The 15,528-nt window shown below is 40.9% G+C and overlaps 1 protein-coding gene across 3 annotated transcripts in view; it reads right to left on the reverse strand.

Moving 5' to 3' along the window:
- Positions 1-15,075, reverse strand: part of TNS1 (tensin 1) — a 441,100-nt gene extending 426,025 nt beyond the window's left edge. The window contains exon 1 of one of the 3 annotated variants that reach the window (XM_069732691.1): positions 14,896-15,075. In XM_069732691.1, the coding sequence (XP_069588792.1) occupies positions 14,896-15,006 (111 nt within the window). In that variant the 5' untranslated portion in view covers positions 15,007-15,075. The remainder of the gene's footprint in view (positions 1-14,895) is intronic. The other 2 variants (XM_069732690.1, XM_069732693.1) reach the window with 2 other exon arrangements.
- Between the last annotated feature and the right edge of the window lie 453 nt (positions 15,076-15,528).

Consider the following 15,528-nt stretch of genomic DNA (forward strand, 5'->3'; position numbering starts at 1 on the left):
TTTATACAGCCACCACTAGAGGGAGCTCACTACATACAGATTTATACAGCCACCACTAGAGGGCGCTCACTACATACAGATTTATACAGCCACCACTATTGTGAGCTCACTACATACAGATTATACAGCCACCACTAGAGGGCGCTCACTACATACAGATTTATACAGCCACCACTATTGTGAGCTCACTACATACAGATTTATACAGCCACCACTAGAGGGAGGTCACTACATACAGATTATACAGCCACCACTAGAGGGAGCTCACTACATACAGATTATACAGCCACCACTAGAGGGAGCTCACTACATACAGATTTATACAGCCACCACTATTGTGAGCTCACTACATACAGATTATACAGTCACCACTAGAGGGAGCTCACTACATACAGATTATACAGCTACCACTAGGAGATCACTACAAACAGATTTATACAGCCACCACTAGAGGGAGCTCACTACATATAGATATATACAGTCACCACTAGGAGGAGCTCACTACATACAGATTTATACAACCACCACTAGAGGGAGCTCACTACATACAGATTTATACAGCCACCACTAGAGGGAGCTCACTACATACAGATTTATACAGCCACCACTAGGGAGAGCTCACTACATAAAGATTTATACAGTCACCACTGGGGGAGCTCACTACATACAGATTTATACAGCCACCACTAGAGGGAGCTCACTACATACAGATTTATACAGCCACCACTAGGGGGAGCTCACTACCTACAGATTTATACTGCCACCACTAGAGGGAGCTCATTACATACAGATTTATACAGCCACCACTAGAGGGAGCTCACTACATACAGATTTATACTGCCACCACTAGAGGGAGCTCACTACATACAGATTTATACAGCCACCACTAGAGGGAGCTCACTACATACAGATTTATACAGCCACCACTATGGGGAGATCACTACATACAGATTTATACAGCCACCACTAGGGGGAGCTCACTACATAAAGATTTATACAGTCACCACTGGGGGAGCTCACTACATACATATTTTCACTGTCACCACTAGGGGGAGCTCACTTCATATACATCTATACAGCCACCACTAAGAACTCTGATCTACAGAGGTTATATTACTGTTATTGATAAATCTGTTATGTGAGCTCCCACTAGTGCTCCATTATGATTAGACAAGTTAATATGTTCTAGAAAAGTGCTTTGTTACAATTGGTGCATGGGCCACTTATCATGATGGACAATGTATTGCAGGAATGTAATGGCAGACCATGTGACAGTCCCAGAATGCTTTGTGCTAATACCTGGAAGTGCCCTTTAAGCCCATTAAAGGTCATTCTAGCCCAATTCCATATTCATGCATGAACACTAAGATCACCCATGTATAAAACCAAGTTACAAAGTCTCTGCACAGATCTACGAAGGATTTTCTTAAGGAATTTCCTTGAACTTTCTGTCACATTATCTGGAGTTGAATAAGATGAGTTTTCCCAGAAGGATTTCCCCACGTCTCCTTTGTCAGGTTCCCGTCAATCAGTGACAATTAGGCACTTGGTGGCCTGATCCTGGGCAGTGACTATTCCAATACAGGCTGAAGACAAGGGGCGATCTGAGAATACATCCACAGCCCCCACTAATCATACCCCCGAAAAATGAGAAGGGGGATTTACATACAAAAAGCCTGGAGCAGGAGCGCTCAGTGCAAAATCTGTGGCATCAGGGCGAGAAATGGCCACGGTCTACACCGCCACCTGGAAGGGGACCAATTACATAAATCTGTCCATAAACTGCGGCCGTGGTGCTGTAGAATGTGGCGACCGGTTTCTAAAGATCCGAGTCTTAGAGCATTAAATAAGATAAAGTTATAAAGTAGCGTGCACTTCTTGTAAAGAGTCCAGGGGGCGGTCTCACTTTATTGCGCATGTGTCAGGAGTTGTTGGAACAGAACTCTAATGCCAGAACAGCATGGCTCTGAAGCAGATCAGGACCGCCCCCTTGGCTATTACCAGGTAGTACTAGCTACTTTATCACTTTCATTGTTACTGTACACCTCAAGACCAATTTCAGAGATTCACCTCTGTGCAAAGCTATTACCACCTCGGCCGTAGATTTGCCATTTTCAGGTTTGGTTGGAGCCGCCCATCATCCCATGGAACTGCAACTGGAGCGAAAAGAAGAAAAGAATCCACAATTCCAGATTTCTGTTTGGAGATTTGTTTTTCCAGAGTTAATTATGCAGAATGGCCGGGCAGCTCGAGTCTCCGGGTCAGTGCCGCTACCAAACTTGTATAGATATTTTTTTATATTAGTGTTTAATAAAAAAGTGGAACTTTCTAATTATATTGTGCTTTGTGTTATTTTAGGTAACCCGTAACCTTTTACATCCATGGGATGCATTAGGGAGTCTTTTCTTTTTTGTTTTCGTGCGCTGAGCAGCAGTTTTCTCTATTAATACCATTTACATCATCCTATCACATTCTGATCAATTTTTATTACATTTCTTTGGGGAAAGTTCACCAAAAATAGCAACTTACTATTCAACATTCTATGAGTGCCGTAAAAAATTTCAGATTTTGATAGATTGGACTTTTATGGATACAACAACAAGTATGTCTCTTTTTTTAATTCTTTACTTGTGAACAGAAAGAAGGGGGGTTAATATACATTTATTATTATTATTACCATTATTTTTCCTTTTCTTTATCATTTCAAATTGCAATCATCTGTATTGCATTATATTGTGTAGCTGATGTTCTTCTGTGAAACCTGCAAAAATCCTTGGTTGCCATGAGAGCCAATAAACGACTAAACTGGAAATCAGGCCATTGGAATGCTGCTGTCACTCAGACAGTGACATTTACATGGTTAAACATCCGCTGTCAGAGCTTACTCCAGTTACTGCTATTACATGAAGTACGATAGTAGTTATATTCTTGTACATAGGGGCAGTATTATCTACTATATAATTGTCTAAGGGTCACTTCCATCTGTCTGTCCTTCTTTCTGTCACGGATATTCATTCATTCATTCACAAGTTATATTCTTGTACATAGGGGGCAGTATTATAGTAGTTATATTCTTGTACATAGGGGCAGTATTATAGTAGTTATATTCTTGTACATAGGGGCAGTATTATAGTAGTTATATTCTTGTACATAGGGGCAGTATTATAGTAGTTATATTCTTGTACATAGGAGCAGTATTATAGTAGTTATATTCTTGTACATAGGGGGCAGTATTATAGTAGTTATATTCTTGTACATAGGGGCAGTATTATACTAGTTATATTCTTGTGCATAGGAGCAGTATTATAGTAGTTATATTCTTGTATATAGGATCAGTATTATAGTAGTTATATTCTGGTACATAGGAGCAGTATTATACTAGTTATATTCTTGTGCATAGGGGCAGTATTATACTAGTTATATTCTTGTGCATAGGAGCAGTATTATAGTAGTTATATTCTTGTATATAGGATCAGTATTATAGTAGTTATATTCTTGTGCATAGGAGCAGTATTATAGTAGTTATATTCTTGTGCATAGGAGCAGTATTATACTAGTTATATTCTTGTGCATAGGGGCAGTATTATACTAGTTATATTCTTGTGCATAGGAGCAGTATTATAGTAGTTATATTCTTGTATATAGGATCAGTATTATAGTAGTTATATTCTTGTGCATAGGAGCAGTATTATAGTAGTTATATTCTTGTACATAGGGGGCAGTATTATAGTAGTTATATTCTTGTACATAGGGGCAGTATTATAGTAGTTATATTCTTGTACATAGGGGGCAGTATTATAGTAGTTATATTCTTGTACATAGGGGCAGTATTATACTAGTTATATTCTTGTGCATAGGAGCAGCATTATAGTAGTTATATTCTTGTATATAGGATCAGTATTATAGTAGTTATATTCTTGTGCATAGGAGCAGTATTATACTAGTTATATTCTTGTGCATAGGGGCAGTATTATACTAGTTATATTCTTGTACATAGGAGCAGTATTATACTAGTTATATTCTTGTGCATAGGAGCAGTATTATAGTAGTTATATTCTTGTACATAGGGGGCAGTATTATAGTAGTTATATTCTTGTACATAGGGAGCAGTATTATAGCAGTTATATTCTTGTACATAGGAGCAGTATTATAGTAGTTATATTCTTGTACATAGGAGCAGTATTATAGTAGTTATATTCTTGTACATAGGGGCAGTATTATAGTAGTTATATTCTTGTACATAGGGGCAGTATTATAGTAGTTATATTCTTGTGCATAGGAGCAGTATTATAGTAGTTATATTCTTGTGCATAGGGGCAGTATTATACTAGTTATATTCTTGTACATAGGAGCAGTATTATACTAGTTATATTCTTGTGCATAGGGGCAGTATTATACTAGTTATATTCTTGTACATAGGAGCAGTATTATACTAGTTATATTCTTGTGCATAGGAGCAGTATTATACTAGTTATATTCTTGTGCATAGGAGCAGTATTATAGTAGTTATATTCTTGTACATAGGGGGCAGTATTATAGTAGTTATATTCTTGTGCATAGGAGCAGTATTATAGTAGTTATATTCTTGTACATAGGGGGCAGTATTATAGTAGTTATATTCTTGTACATAGGGGGCAGTATTATAGTAGTTATATTCTTGTGCATAGGAGCAGTATTATAGTAGTTATATTCTTGTACATAGGAGCAGTATTATAGTAGTTGTATTCTTGTACATAGGGGCAGTGTTATAGTAGTTATATTCTTCTACATAGGGGCAGTATTATAGTAGTTATATTCTTGTACATAGGAGCAGTATTATAGTAGTTATATTCTTGTACATAGGGGCAGTATTATAGTAGTTATATTCTTGTACATAGGGGCAGTATTATAGTAGTTATATTCTTGTACATAGGAGCAGAATTATAGTAGCTATATTCTTGTGCATATACTTATATAGCATATATGTGTTTTGATAACATATTTAACCCCTTCATGACATGAGCAGTACTATCACTGCGCATGTCATGTCTCCCCCTTTGATGTGGGCTCCGGCGGTGAGCACACATCAAAGTTGCGACATGTCAGCTGTTTTGTACAGCTGACATGTGCGCGCAATAGCGGCGGGTGAAATCGCGATCCACCCGCCGCTATTAACCTGTTAAATGCCGGTGTCAAACGCTGACAGCGGCATTTAAGGGCCGCGCGGCCAGAAATGAGCGCATCGCCGACCCCCGTCACATGATCGGGGGTCGGCGATGCATCAGGATGGTAACCATAGAGGTCCTTGAGACCTCTATGGTTACTGATGCCGGCCTGCTGTGAGCGCCCCCCTGTGGTCGGCGCTCATAGCACACCTGCAATTCAGCAACATAGCAGCGATCTGATGTTCGCTGCTATGTAGCTGAGCCGATCGAGTGGTGCCAACTTCTAGCCTCCCATGGAGGCTATTGAAGCATGGCAAAAGTAAAAAAAAAAAATGTTTTTAAAAATATGAAAAAAAATAAAAAAACATGAATGTTTAAATCACCGCCCTTTCGCCCCATCCAAAATATAACAATAAAAAAAATCAAACCTACACATATTTGGTATCGCCGCGTTCAGAATCGCCCGATCTATCAGTAAAAAAAAGGCTTTAACCTGATCGCTAAACAGCGTAGCGAGAAAAAAATTTGAAACGCCAGAATTACGTTTTTTTTGGTCGCCGCGACATTGCATTCAAATGTAATAACGGGCGATCAAAAGAACATATCTACACAAATGTGGTATCATTAAAAACGTCAGCTCGGCATGCAAAAAACAAGCCCTCACATGGCCATATTGACGGAAAAATAAAAAAGTTATGGCTCTGGGAAGGAGGGGAGCGAAAAACAAAAACACAAAAATGAAAAAGGGCCGCGGCATGAAGGGGTTAAAAGGATAAAATAGGTACAGTGGGGAACTTAAGTATTTGATCCCCTGTTGATTTTGGAAGTTCCTCTTAAACACAAATAAAAAAAAAATAAAAAAAAAAAAAAACAGAAAATCACAATGAATGATTTTTACCTAATTAATTTGCATTTTATTGCAAGAAATAAGTATTTGTTGCAATAGAAAAACAGAAATTCATATTTGGTACAGAATCCTTTGTCTGCAATTGCAGAGGTCAGACATTTCCTCTAGTTCTTGACCAGGTTTGCACACACTGCGGAAGGGATTTTGGCCCCCTCCTCCATACAGATCTTCTCCAGATCTTTCAGGTTTTGGGGCTGTCGCTGGGCAACATTGAGTTTCAGCTCCTCCAAAGATTTTTCTATTGGGATCACATCTGGATTCACATAGTTCATAGATTTGGTACAATGTATTGCCTGTACTGATACATTAAAGAACCATTAACTGACGATTGTTGCTGCCTTTGAATGTTATCAGGAATGTTCACTGACAACAAGCAGAGATTGTGAAAAAGGTGAGAAATTACATTACAATGGATTACAAAGTATAGCGGAAAGTTGGAAAACTCTACGATAACATTAAATGGAGTCATCCAGGACTTGGTCTTGTCCACTGCTCAGCAGATACCTGGAGGTCTGACTACCGGCAGGTCACAGTTTACAGAGTCTGTACCCAACAGCTCCACACACTGCATAGTGGCTGGTCTCGGTACTGCAGCTCAGAACATATTCACTTCAGTAGGAGCTGCACTGCACGTGCCAGATGTTGCACCCCAATAATTGTAAATATTTATTACTTTTCCCAAGGAACAAGCTCTTTAATAATGGTCGAATTACCTTAAAAGACTATTCTGGTCATGTAATTAATTACTGTTGGAGTCCAAATCCGACAACTAATTACGTGGTGGACACTCAGCACTTGATCAGGTCACAGGCAGCTGTCCAATTCTCATTTACCTAAAGTATCTAAAGTAACTGGGATTTAGCACCTCCGTGATAAATGGAGGACCACCCTCCATCATTAACAGTCGGACCCACTGTAGCAAGCAGAGATGACAGACGGCGTCACCTAGGAAAATCACTCAACGAGAAAGCTCCTTCATCACTATGGAGGACGGCCAGCGCTTCATTACAGACCCTAATGGCTGAGGGCCAGACAGAAGCAAGAAATTAGCAACATTTGTAACAAATAATCAGAAGTTAGAATTTAATGGATTACATTAATGGGGAATTCAGGTCTAACGTTATGGCCAAAAGTTTTAAGACACAAATTTTGGTTTTCACATATTTCACCAATTAAAGATGTTGTCCGCTACTTTTTCATTGATGACCCATCCTTAGGACATTGGACAGCCTCTTTAAGTTTTCATAGTGACAATTTGTGTTAAATTTAGATTGTTATGATGGTGATGGGAGTCATTCTTTGGCATGGAAATTAACTTTATGTAAAAAAAAATAATTTTCAACTGATTTTCAGCCCTGCCACAAAATGACTTACTTTAATCATTTTGGTAATATTCTTGTTAGCTCAGGAAGAAGTGTTAACAAGGACAAGGCAACTGATATCTCCATTTGATGCTGACTAAGCTATAACAGCAGACTGGTTGCTTTAAATGGAGGCCGATGCTTTAACCCCTTACTGACATCGGACGGGATAGTACGTCCGAGGTCAGATCCCCTGCTTTGATGCAGGGCTCCGGTGGTGAGCCCGCATCAAAGCCGGGACATGTCAGCTGTTTTGAACAGCTGACATGTGCCCGCAATAGCGGCGGGTGAAATCGCGATTCACCCGCCGCTATTAACTAGTTAAATGCCGCTGTCAAACGCAGACAGCGGCATTTAACTACCGCATCCGGTCGGGCGGCCGGAAATGACGTCATCGCCGACCCCCGTCACATGATCGGGAGTCGGCGATGCTTCTCCATTGTAACCATAGAGGTCCTAGAGACCTCTATGGTTACTGATCGCCGGCAGCGGTGAGCGCCACCCTGTGGTCGGCGCTCACAGCACACCTGATTTTCTACTACATAGCAGCGAACAGCAGATCGCTGCTATGTAGCAGAGGCGATCGTGCTGTGCCTGCTTCTAGCCTCCCATGGAGGCTATTGAAGCATGGCAAAAGTTAAAAAAAAAAAGTTAAAAAAAAATGTGAAAAAAATAAAATATAAAAGTTTAAATCACCCCCCTTTCGCCCCAATCAAAATAAATCAATTAAAAAAAAAATCAAATCTACACATATGTGGTATCGCCACGTTCAGAATCGCCCGATCTATCAATAAAAAAAGCATTAACCTGATCGCTAAATGGCATAACGAGAAAATAAATCGAAACACCAGAATTACGTTTTTTTGGTCGCCGCGACATTGCATTAAAATGCAATAACGGGCGATCAAAAGCACGTATCTGCACCGAATTGGAATAATTAAAAACGCCAGCTCGGCACGCAAAAAATAAGCCCTCAACCGACCCCAGATCATGAAAATTGGAGACGCTACGAGTATCGGAAAATGGCGCCATTTTTTTTTTTTTAGCAAAGTTTGGAATTTTTTTTCACCACTTAGGTAAAAAATAACCTAGTCATGTTTGGTGTCTATGAACTCGTAATGACCTGGAGAATCATAGTGACAGGTCAGTTTTAGCATTTAGTGAACCTAGCAAAAAAGCCAAGCAAAAAGCAAGTGTGGGATTGCACTTTGTTTGCAATTTCACCACACTTTGAATTTTTTCCCGTTTTCAAGTACACGACATGGTAAAACCAATGATGTCGTTCAAAAGTACAACTCATCCAGCAAAAAATAAGCCCTCACATGGCCAAATTGACGGAAAAATAAAAAAGTTATGGCTCTGGGAAGGAGGGGAGTGAATAACGAACACGGGAAAACGAAAAATCCCACGGTCATGAAGGGGTTAAATCAATGAGCAGTCATTATTTTGCATCAAATGGGCTTTACATGCAAGGACATTGCTGCATGCAAGATTGCCCCTGAATCAACCTTTTATCAGCAATGTGGTGATGATGCTTTTTCCTCCATGATGGAGATCATGTCACAAGCAACTAAGTTGCAGTGTGAACAAAACATTGATATTTTGGGTCCATGGCTGAGAAACTCCACAGACCTCAGTCCGATTGAGGATTGATCACAGTTTCTCAAAGTGACAAACAAAAACCCAGAAATTGTGATAAATTATTCCACATCACTTCTTTTCACCACATACAAGCATCTTTGGAATGAAACCTAAAGCTGTTAAAAGACGCTCAAAAGACTAAACATTTGCACAGCAAGACTTTTTTACATAGCATTGCAGATGTAGCGCTTTTTCAGAAAGGTTTTGGAGCGGATGTGCTACAAACCCTCTTGAAGAAGATGACGTTGTGTGCCCACAGCTTCATTTTCAGGTATAGTTTGCCTGGAAAACACTTGAGAAAGTGCCTTAAAGGGACACTGTCACCTGAATTTGGAGGGAACAATCTTCAGCCGTGGAGGCGGGGTTTTGGGGTTTTTGATTCACCCTTTCCTTACCCGCTGGCTGCATGCTGGCTGCAATATTGGATTGAAGTTCATGCTCTGTCCTCCGTAGTACATGCCTGCACAAGGCAAGATTGCACCTTGTGCAGGCATATACTATGGAGGACAGAGAATGAACTTCAATCCAATATTGCAGCCAGCATGCAGCCAGCGGGTAAGGAAAGGGTGAATCAAAAACCCCAAAACCCCGCCTCCATGGCTGAAGATTGTTCCCTCCAAATTCAGGTGACAGTGTCCCTTTAAAATGTACCAAGAAAAAAAGGATGCAGATACGCCGGCATCTGAAAGACGCAGTGTGCACATGCTCTAATAGAGCCGATGAAACGGACTGAGCTTTCGTCCCTCCAGCCTGACCCTGAGATTCATATTCCTCTGATCTGATTCCCTTTGGTTTTTCAGAACTTCATGACAAATCCACAAATACCTTCTGGGAATGAGGCGTGACAGTGACGCAGGGGTGCACGAGCACGCGCCGACGCAGGGGTGCACGAGCACGCGCCGTATGGCGATCACATCTGCTCGCTGCTTACAAGATGGACTTCTCAGTGTTTAAAGGAAGGAAAATATAAAAATTTGATTTGTTCTCAACTCATCTACATTAGTGAAAAATGAATAATGGTTGTAAATAAAAAAGTTTTCACCTTCATGTGTATTAGTTGCCACCCAGTTTTCCACAATAACTGACCACTCAGGATTCTAGTAAAGCTGGGTGACAGCCTTAGTGTACATGTACGTGTATCGCTTCTCTTCCAGCTTTACATAACAAGATTTCAGGAAAGCTAGGTGAAAATCAATTTACATGCATGCAAGGGTTGTCACGCTTTCCCATAAATAGATAAACAATGATTATAAACTGCTGACTGCACTTCGTAACAATGTGACAGCGAAGGACGACATCTCAGGAAACTGCTGAGTAAACTTTGTAACAAGCAAAGTGACAGCGAAGGACGACTTCAGCAGCGTGCAGAGTCTGCAGGACCTAAGTCTTCTTGAAACCACAAGTCTCAGCAGCAGACTTCATCCTTGTCTGCTGGGACTTGTAGTTCCCCGCCAGCTTCAGACACGAAGGTTGCCAACCACTGGTCTGAATAAACAATAGGAAACAAAAGCTGCGTCTCTGTCACAACCTGCCCGAAATCATCGTCTTACAGCAATAATCCGGATACACAAATGTATGACATCGATGGAGGTTCAAATAAATAAATAAATACGGTAAATAAATTAAAATGACAAGAAATTGTTTTGGCACCAAAAGGAACAGATTTATAACTCGCCGGATGGAATAATACTAAAGTCACTGATGCTAAAGTTTTAGTGGCCTGTTTTATACATATATTATTATATATGATCAAGGTTTATTGTTCTTCTGTAACTTTCTAATATACTTTGTTCCCAGATTCATCAAATGTTTCAGGTTATGTGCACACGCTGCGGAAAACTCTGCGGATCCGCAACAGTTTCCCATGAGTTTACAGTTCAATGTAAACCTATAGGAAACAAAAAACGCTGTGCACATGCTGCGGAAAAAAACATGCGGAAACGCAGCGGTTAACATTCCGCAGCATGTGACTTCTTTCTGCGGATTCCGCAGCGGTTTTACAGCTGCTCCAATAGGTAAACCGCAGTTTTAAAACTGCAGTGAAATCCGCAGAAAAACCGCGGTAAATCCGCAATGGCTTTGCACTGCGGATTTATCAAATCCGCGGCGGAAAAATCTGCAGTGGACCAGAATACTTGTGCACATAGCCTTAGGCTGAAAACTGGCATAAAACACTTTGAAAAGTTGCAACGTTTTTGCTCAATGCAAAACAAATTTGTGCAGCACTATCAAAATGGATGGAGCCAAAGTGAGGAGTGGATACATCCGCGTGTCAAATTCATCAATAGTGGCAGAGTTTCCTGTGCTAGAAATGTTACTCCTTTCCCTGACTGGAGTAATATTTCTTGCCAGGTGCACAGAGGCGCTCGCCACAGAAAAAAATATGCCAAATTCATTAAGTGGAGCGCGGCTTCTAATGAATTTTGCGCATCTTTTTCCTGCACATCCATCATTAACAATAACATGCGAAACGCCACCAATAGTCTTACTGAATCGAGGCCTTTGTGTTTGAAATACTCGCCATATGCAATATCTCTGCTTGCTATCACTGAGTGTTTGGTACAGTTGCATCCAGTCTGTATAGTCTGGATTCTGGCTTATCAAATTTCATCTGCAGCGATACATTGTAACAAACTATCAATGCAGGTAAACAATTTGTGCGCCTGATGTATTTAATCAAAGTATTGTGCGGACTGGATACAATTGTAGCAAACGGCTTCAGTTTTTAGATTTTCAGGTTATGGATGTAGACAACATGAATGTTCCTATTTATTCACTGACAGCAAGCAAGAAATCTTGAAATCAAGAACAAAGTATATTAGAAAGCTGAAGAACTTTTCATTGATTTGGCTTTATTTACTCACAAATCCTCATAATCGATCATTACAGGAAACGACAACCTGTCACATTGTGGCAAATTGCATGACTGTATTTACAAGCAGATGACGGCGGCCTGAGCTCGTCATAACTTTCTCCGCACACAGTATCTGGTGTATATTTACATCGCAGACTACAGGAAAACCATGTGTATTAAAGCAGAAGATATAATCAGAAAATGACCAATAAACTAAACTGGTAATCTTGAAATTACAAGAAACATAAGCAAAAAATAGCCCCAAAGGCGGGTGTGAAATAGAGATGATACAGGGACAAAAAAAATAAAATACAACATTTAGCACAAAAACCTGTATAAACGATAGGTCATTTTCCGATGATATCTTCCATTTAAATGTGTCGTGCTGCTGTGACAATCTGTCAGCAGTATAAAGGTACGGTTGAGAGTTCTCTACACTGGGTTAGAGTTAGCTAACGGGGTTCTAACATTTTAAAAAAATAGAGGTTAAAAGGGATGGGATGTCCGTAGAAGAGAAGTTATTACTTATCCACAGGATAGGAGACAACGTATAGATTGGAGGATTCAACCACTGGGGCCTGCACTGATCGGCAGATGGGGGCCACTTCTATCCCCGATATAATGAACCTGAGTGCACATGCCCGACCTCTGCACCATACATTCCCTATCCAGCAGCCCCAAGTGGCTGTAGGGATCAAAGTACCTCTTTTGGTGGGTGTCCCAGTGTTCGGACCCCCACCAATGTAGAAGTAATTATCACCTATTCTATGCACAGGCCATAAGTTATTTTCACCCGACAACCCCTTTAGTTATTTTAAAACAAAAAGTTCTTAAGCTTGTTAATATAATTTGTTTTCTTGCTCTTTCAAAATCTCTGCTTGCTATCGGTGAATGGAAATGTCTGTTTACATCCAGAAGCTAAGATCCCATATAGACCTAATACTGAACCATGCGATACATGATACCTGCACTGATACACTTTAACACAGGATCAAAGCAGGAGAGAGATTTTTGATACTTTGTGTTTATCAACCTCATTTTTAGGCTTTGACAAGCTTAGACCCACTGAATATTCCCCAAAGGCAAAACTGAACTCAGAGCAAAAGGAGATGGGCCCCCCTCACTTAATGACAGATAACTGGAAGACTAGTATAATGGCATTACACAAAGATGGGGAAAGTAAAGGTTTATCACAGAATTCTCATCGCAGTGACAGATGACAACATTCTACAAAAATATACAATGTACAACTGTAGGGCCCCATAGCTGCTATAGCTACAGTCATGAAATGACAAATACAATGACAGCAAGCAAATATTTAAAAAGTTAGAAATTAGCAGAAGTTTTTATTATACAGGGATTTACTTACAACTGTAATTATCAGACTCCAGAGTAAATATTAGTAGTGTAAACAATAACTGATACATTGTAACAAACTGACAGCTTCAACTCAGAGGAGTGCTATACTCCCTGCATGGCTTTACCAACCACCCCCACGTAGTGTCCATCCCCAAAAAGCTGAGGAAAGGTAAAATAATCACAAATACACAATATACAAATGAAGCAGAGCTGAGGTTTGTCATTTGGCTCAGCACATGGGGATAAGAAGATTATCTGCAGATTCACATCAGACTGCAGGTAAACTCTCCTGCCATCAGCTCAGTCAGTTGTCAAATATTCAATAAGAAATGGTTAAATGTCAAATGCTGCCTCCTAAGAATCAGTGCAGAGCTGGGTTTGTCGCTTGCTGATAGTAAGGCAGTGGTGGTAATTTTAGGCTGTGTTTACACTTTTTTTTGTTGTTGCAGAAACTCTACAGAAATAATGAGGAGGAGTTCATAAACCAGAAGGTTTGATTGGAGAGTTGGAGACTTTATGCTCCAAAGACTCTGCAAAAAAATAAAACCTCAGTGTGAACACACCCTTACATAGGACTGCAGGAGAACCTTTATTAAGAGTTGCTAATTAGTTCACAGAATTGATGCAGTAATGAGACAGGTGATCTGATATTTCCTGCCACCCACATTGATGGTTCTGCTTCACGTCACTTGTCTCATTGCTGCCTTATTCTTGCGTCCGGTTGTGTATAAATCTGTGACAATGATGAGACGGAGGAGTCTCCGGAGCTGATATTTGTCACCATGTTTTCAGTTCGCCATGAAAAGGGATCAACCACTGAGGACTCTCCAATCTTAATCATTTTCATTAGAGTGAAGAAGCAGCTCAGCTCTGCTACATCTAATAGGACGGACACCGTCAGGGCTGGACTGGCCATCTGGCAAATGCCGGAAGGGACTTTGTGGTCATGGGCCGCCTTGTCTGCTACATTGTTAACAGAATCGGTGTACTCAAGACCCCCATACTGTTAGATTGTGTGCACACGTTGCTGATTTTTTGCGATTTTTTTTTTCGGGCTTTTTCGCGATAAAAACGTTATAAAACCGCTAAAAAACAGCATACAATATGCATCCCATTATTTTTGAATGAATTCTGCATGTTTTGTGCACATGATGCATTTTTTTCCATGAAAAAAAACGCATCCCGGTAAAAAACGCAGCATGTTCATCAATTTTGCGTTTTGTTTTTTTTGCAGATTTCCCACTATAAAATGCATTGGGAAATGTCCAGAAAAAAAACGCATCAAAAACGCACCCAAAAACGCATGAAGATTTCTTGCAGAAAATTTCAGGTTTTTCTCAGGAATTTTCTGCAAGAAATCCTGAACGTGTGCACATAGCCTAAGGGTTGTAACGGAGCACAAAGTCGCTGACTCCGTCACTTACCCCAGCAGCCGCGGGAATCATTAAAAATATTGGTGTTGTAGTAAATCTTCCTTTCCTCATCCAGGGTAATATTAATAATATATTTCATCTGGTTCATGGGGACACCATGGGCCTGTGTGATTTCACATGCCAGGACTGAATTTCATCCCCAGTCCGTACCTGGACACCTGGAGCAGCAGGTTCTTCTCTGCAGTCTGTACTTTACCTTAGGAAGAAGTTTGGTGGTCTCCTCCATGCTTGTGCGCTCATGTTTGGGGTCTGCAGACATGTGCAGGGGGTCTTCTTCACAGCAGATGAAGCTCACGGTGCATCCCATGCAGGCAGCCTGCTCCGGTGGGCTCACCTGCCCCACTCCTCCTCCAGGTGACGGTCACAGGGGGCTGCCCATTGCTCCAGGATGGCTGCAGTCAGCGGGGCAGGAGGGGAGTGCTGCTCTGCAACTTGCTTGTTTCCCTCTCCTCTCCTCTCTGCTCCTCCCTCTCTCCCTTCAGGAAGTCGCAGGGGCTCAGATGTTCCCAGACCTGACGCCGCCGCAGCCGCCGCGCACCTCCTGCAGGAAGGTCTGTATCCACCTGCTGGAAGGAGGACGCAGCGTGTGCACTGGCTCCACAGCCGCCTCCACTAAGGAAAAGAAGGAGAGATTCTCCAGGAAATGCTCCTTCTGGGGAGAGTTCTGCGAGTTTTTCCTTTCCTTGATGTGTTTTTGAAGCACTTTGGAGACTTTAATTTTTTTAATTTTCTTGCATCCTTCTGATGGGACAGAGCTTAGTTTGGAGCGTTTTCCATCAGGAAGCTCTTCAAAGAAGTGACTGCACTCTTTTTTTTTTCCACCATGAAA

This window comes from Ranitomeya imitator, chromosome 7 (assembly GCF_032444005.1).
Source record: "Ranitomeya imitator isolate aRanImi1 chromosome 7, aRanImi1.pri, whole genome shotgun sequence".
Classification (NCBI taxonomy): Eukaryota; Metazoa; Chordata; class Amphibia; order Anura; family Dendrobatidae; genus Ranitomeya; species Ranitomeya imitator.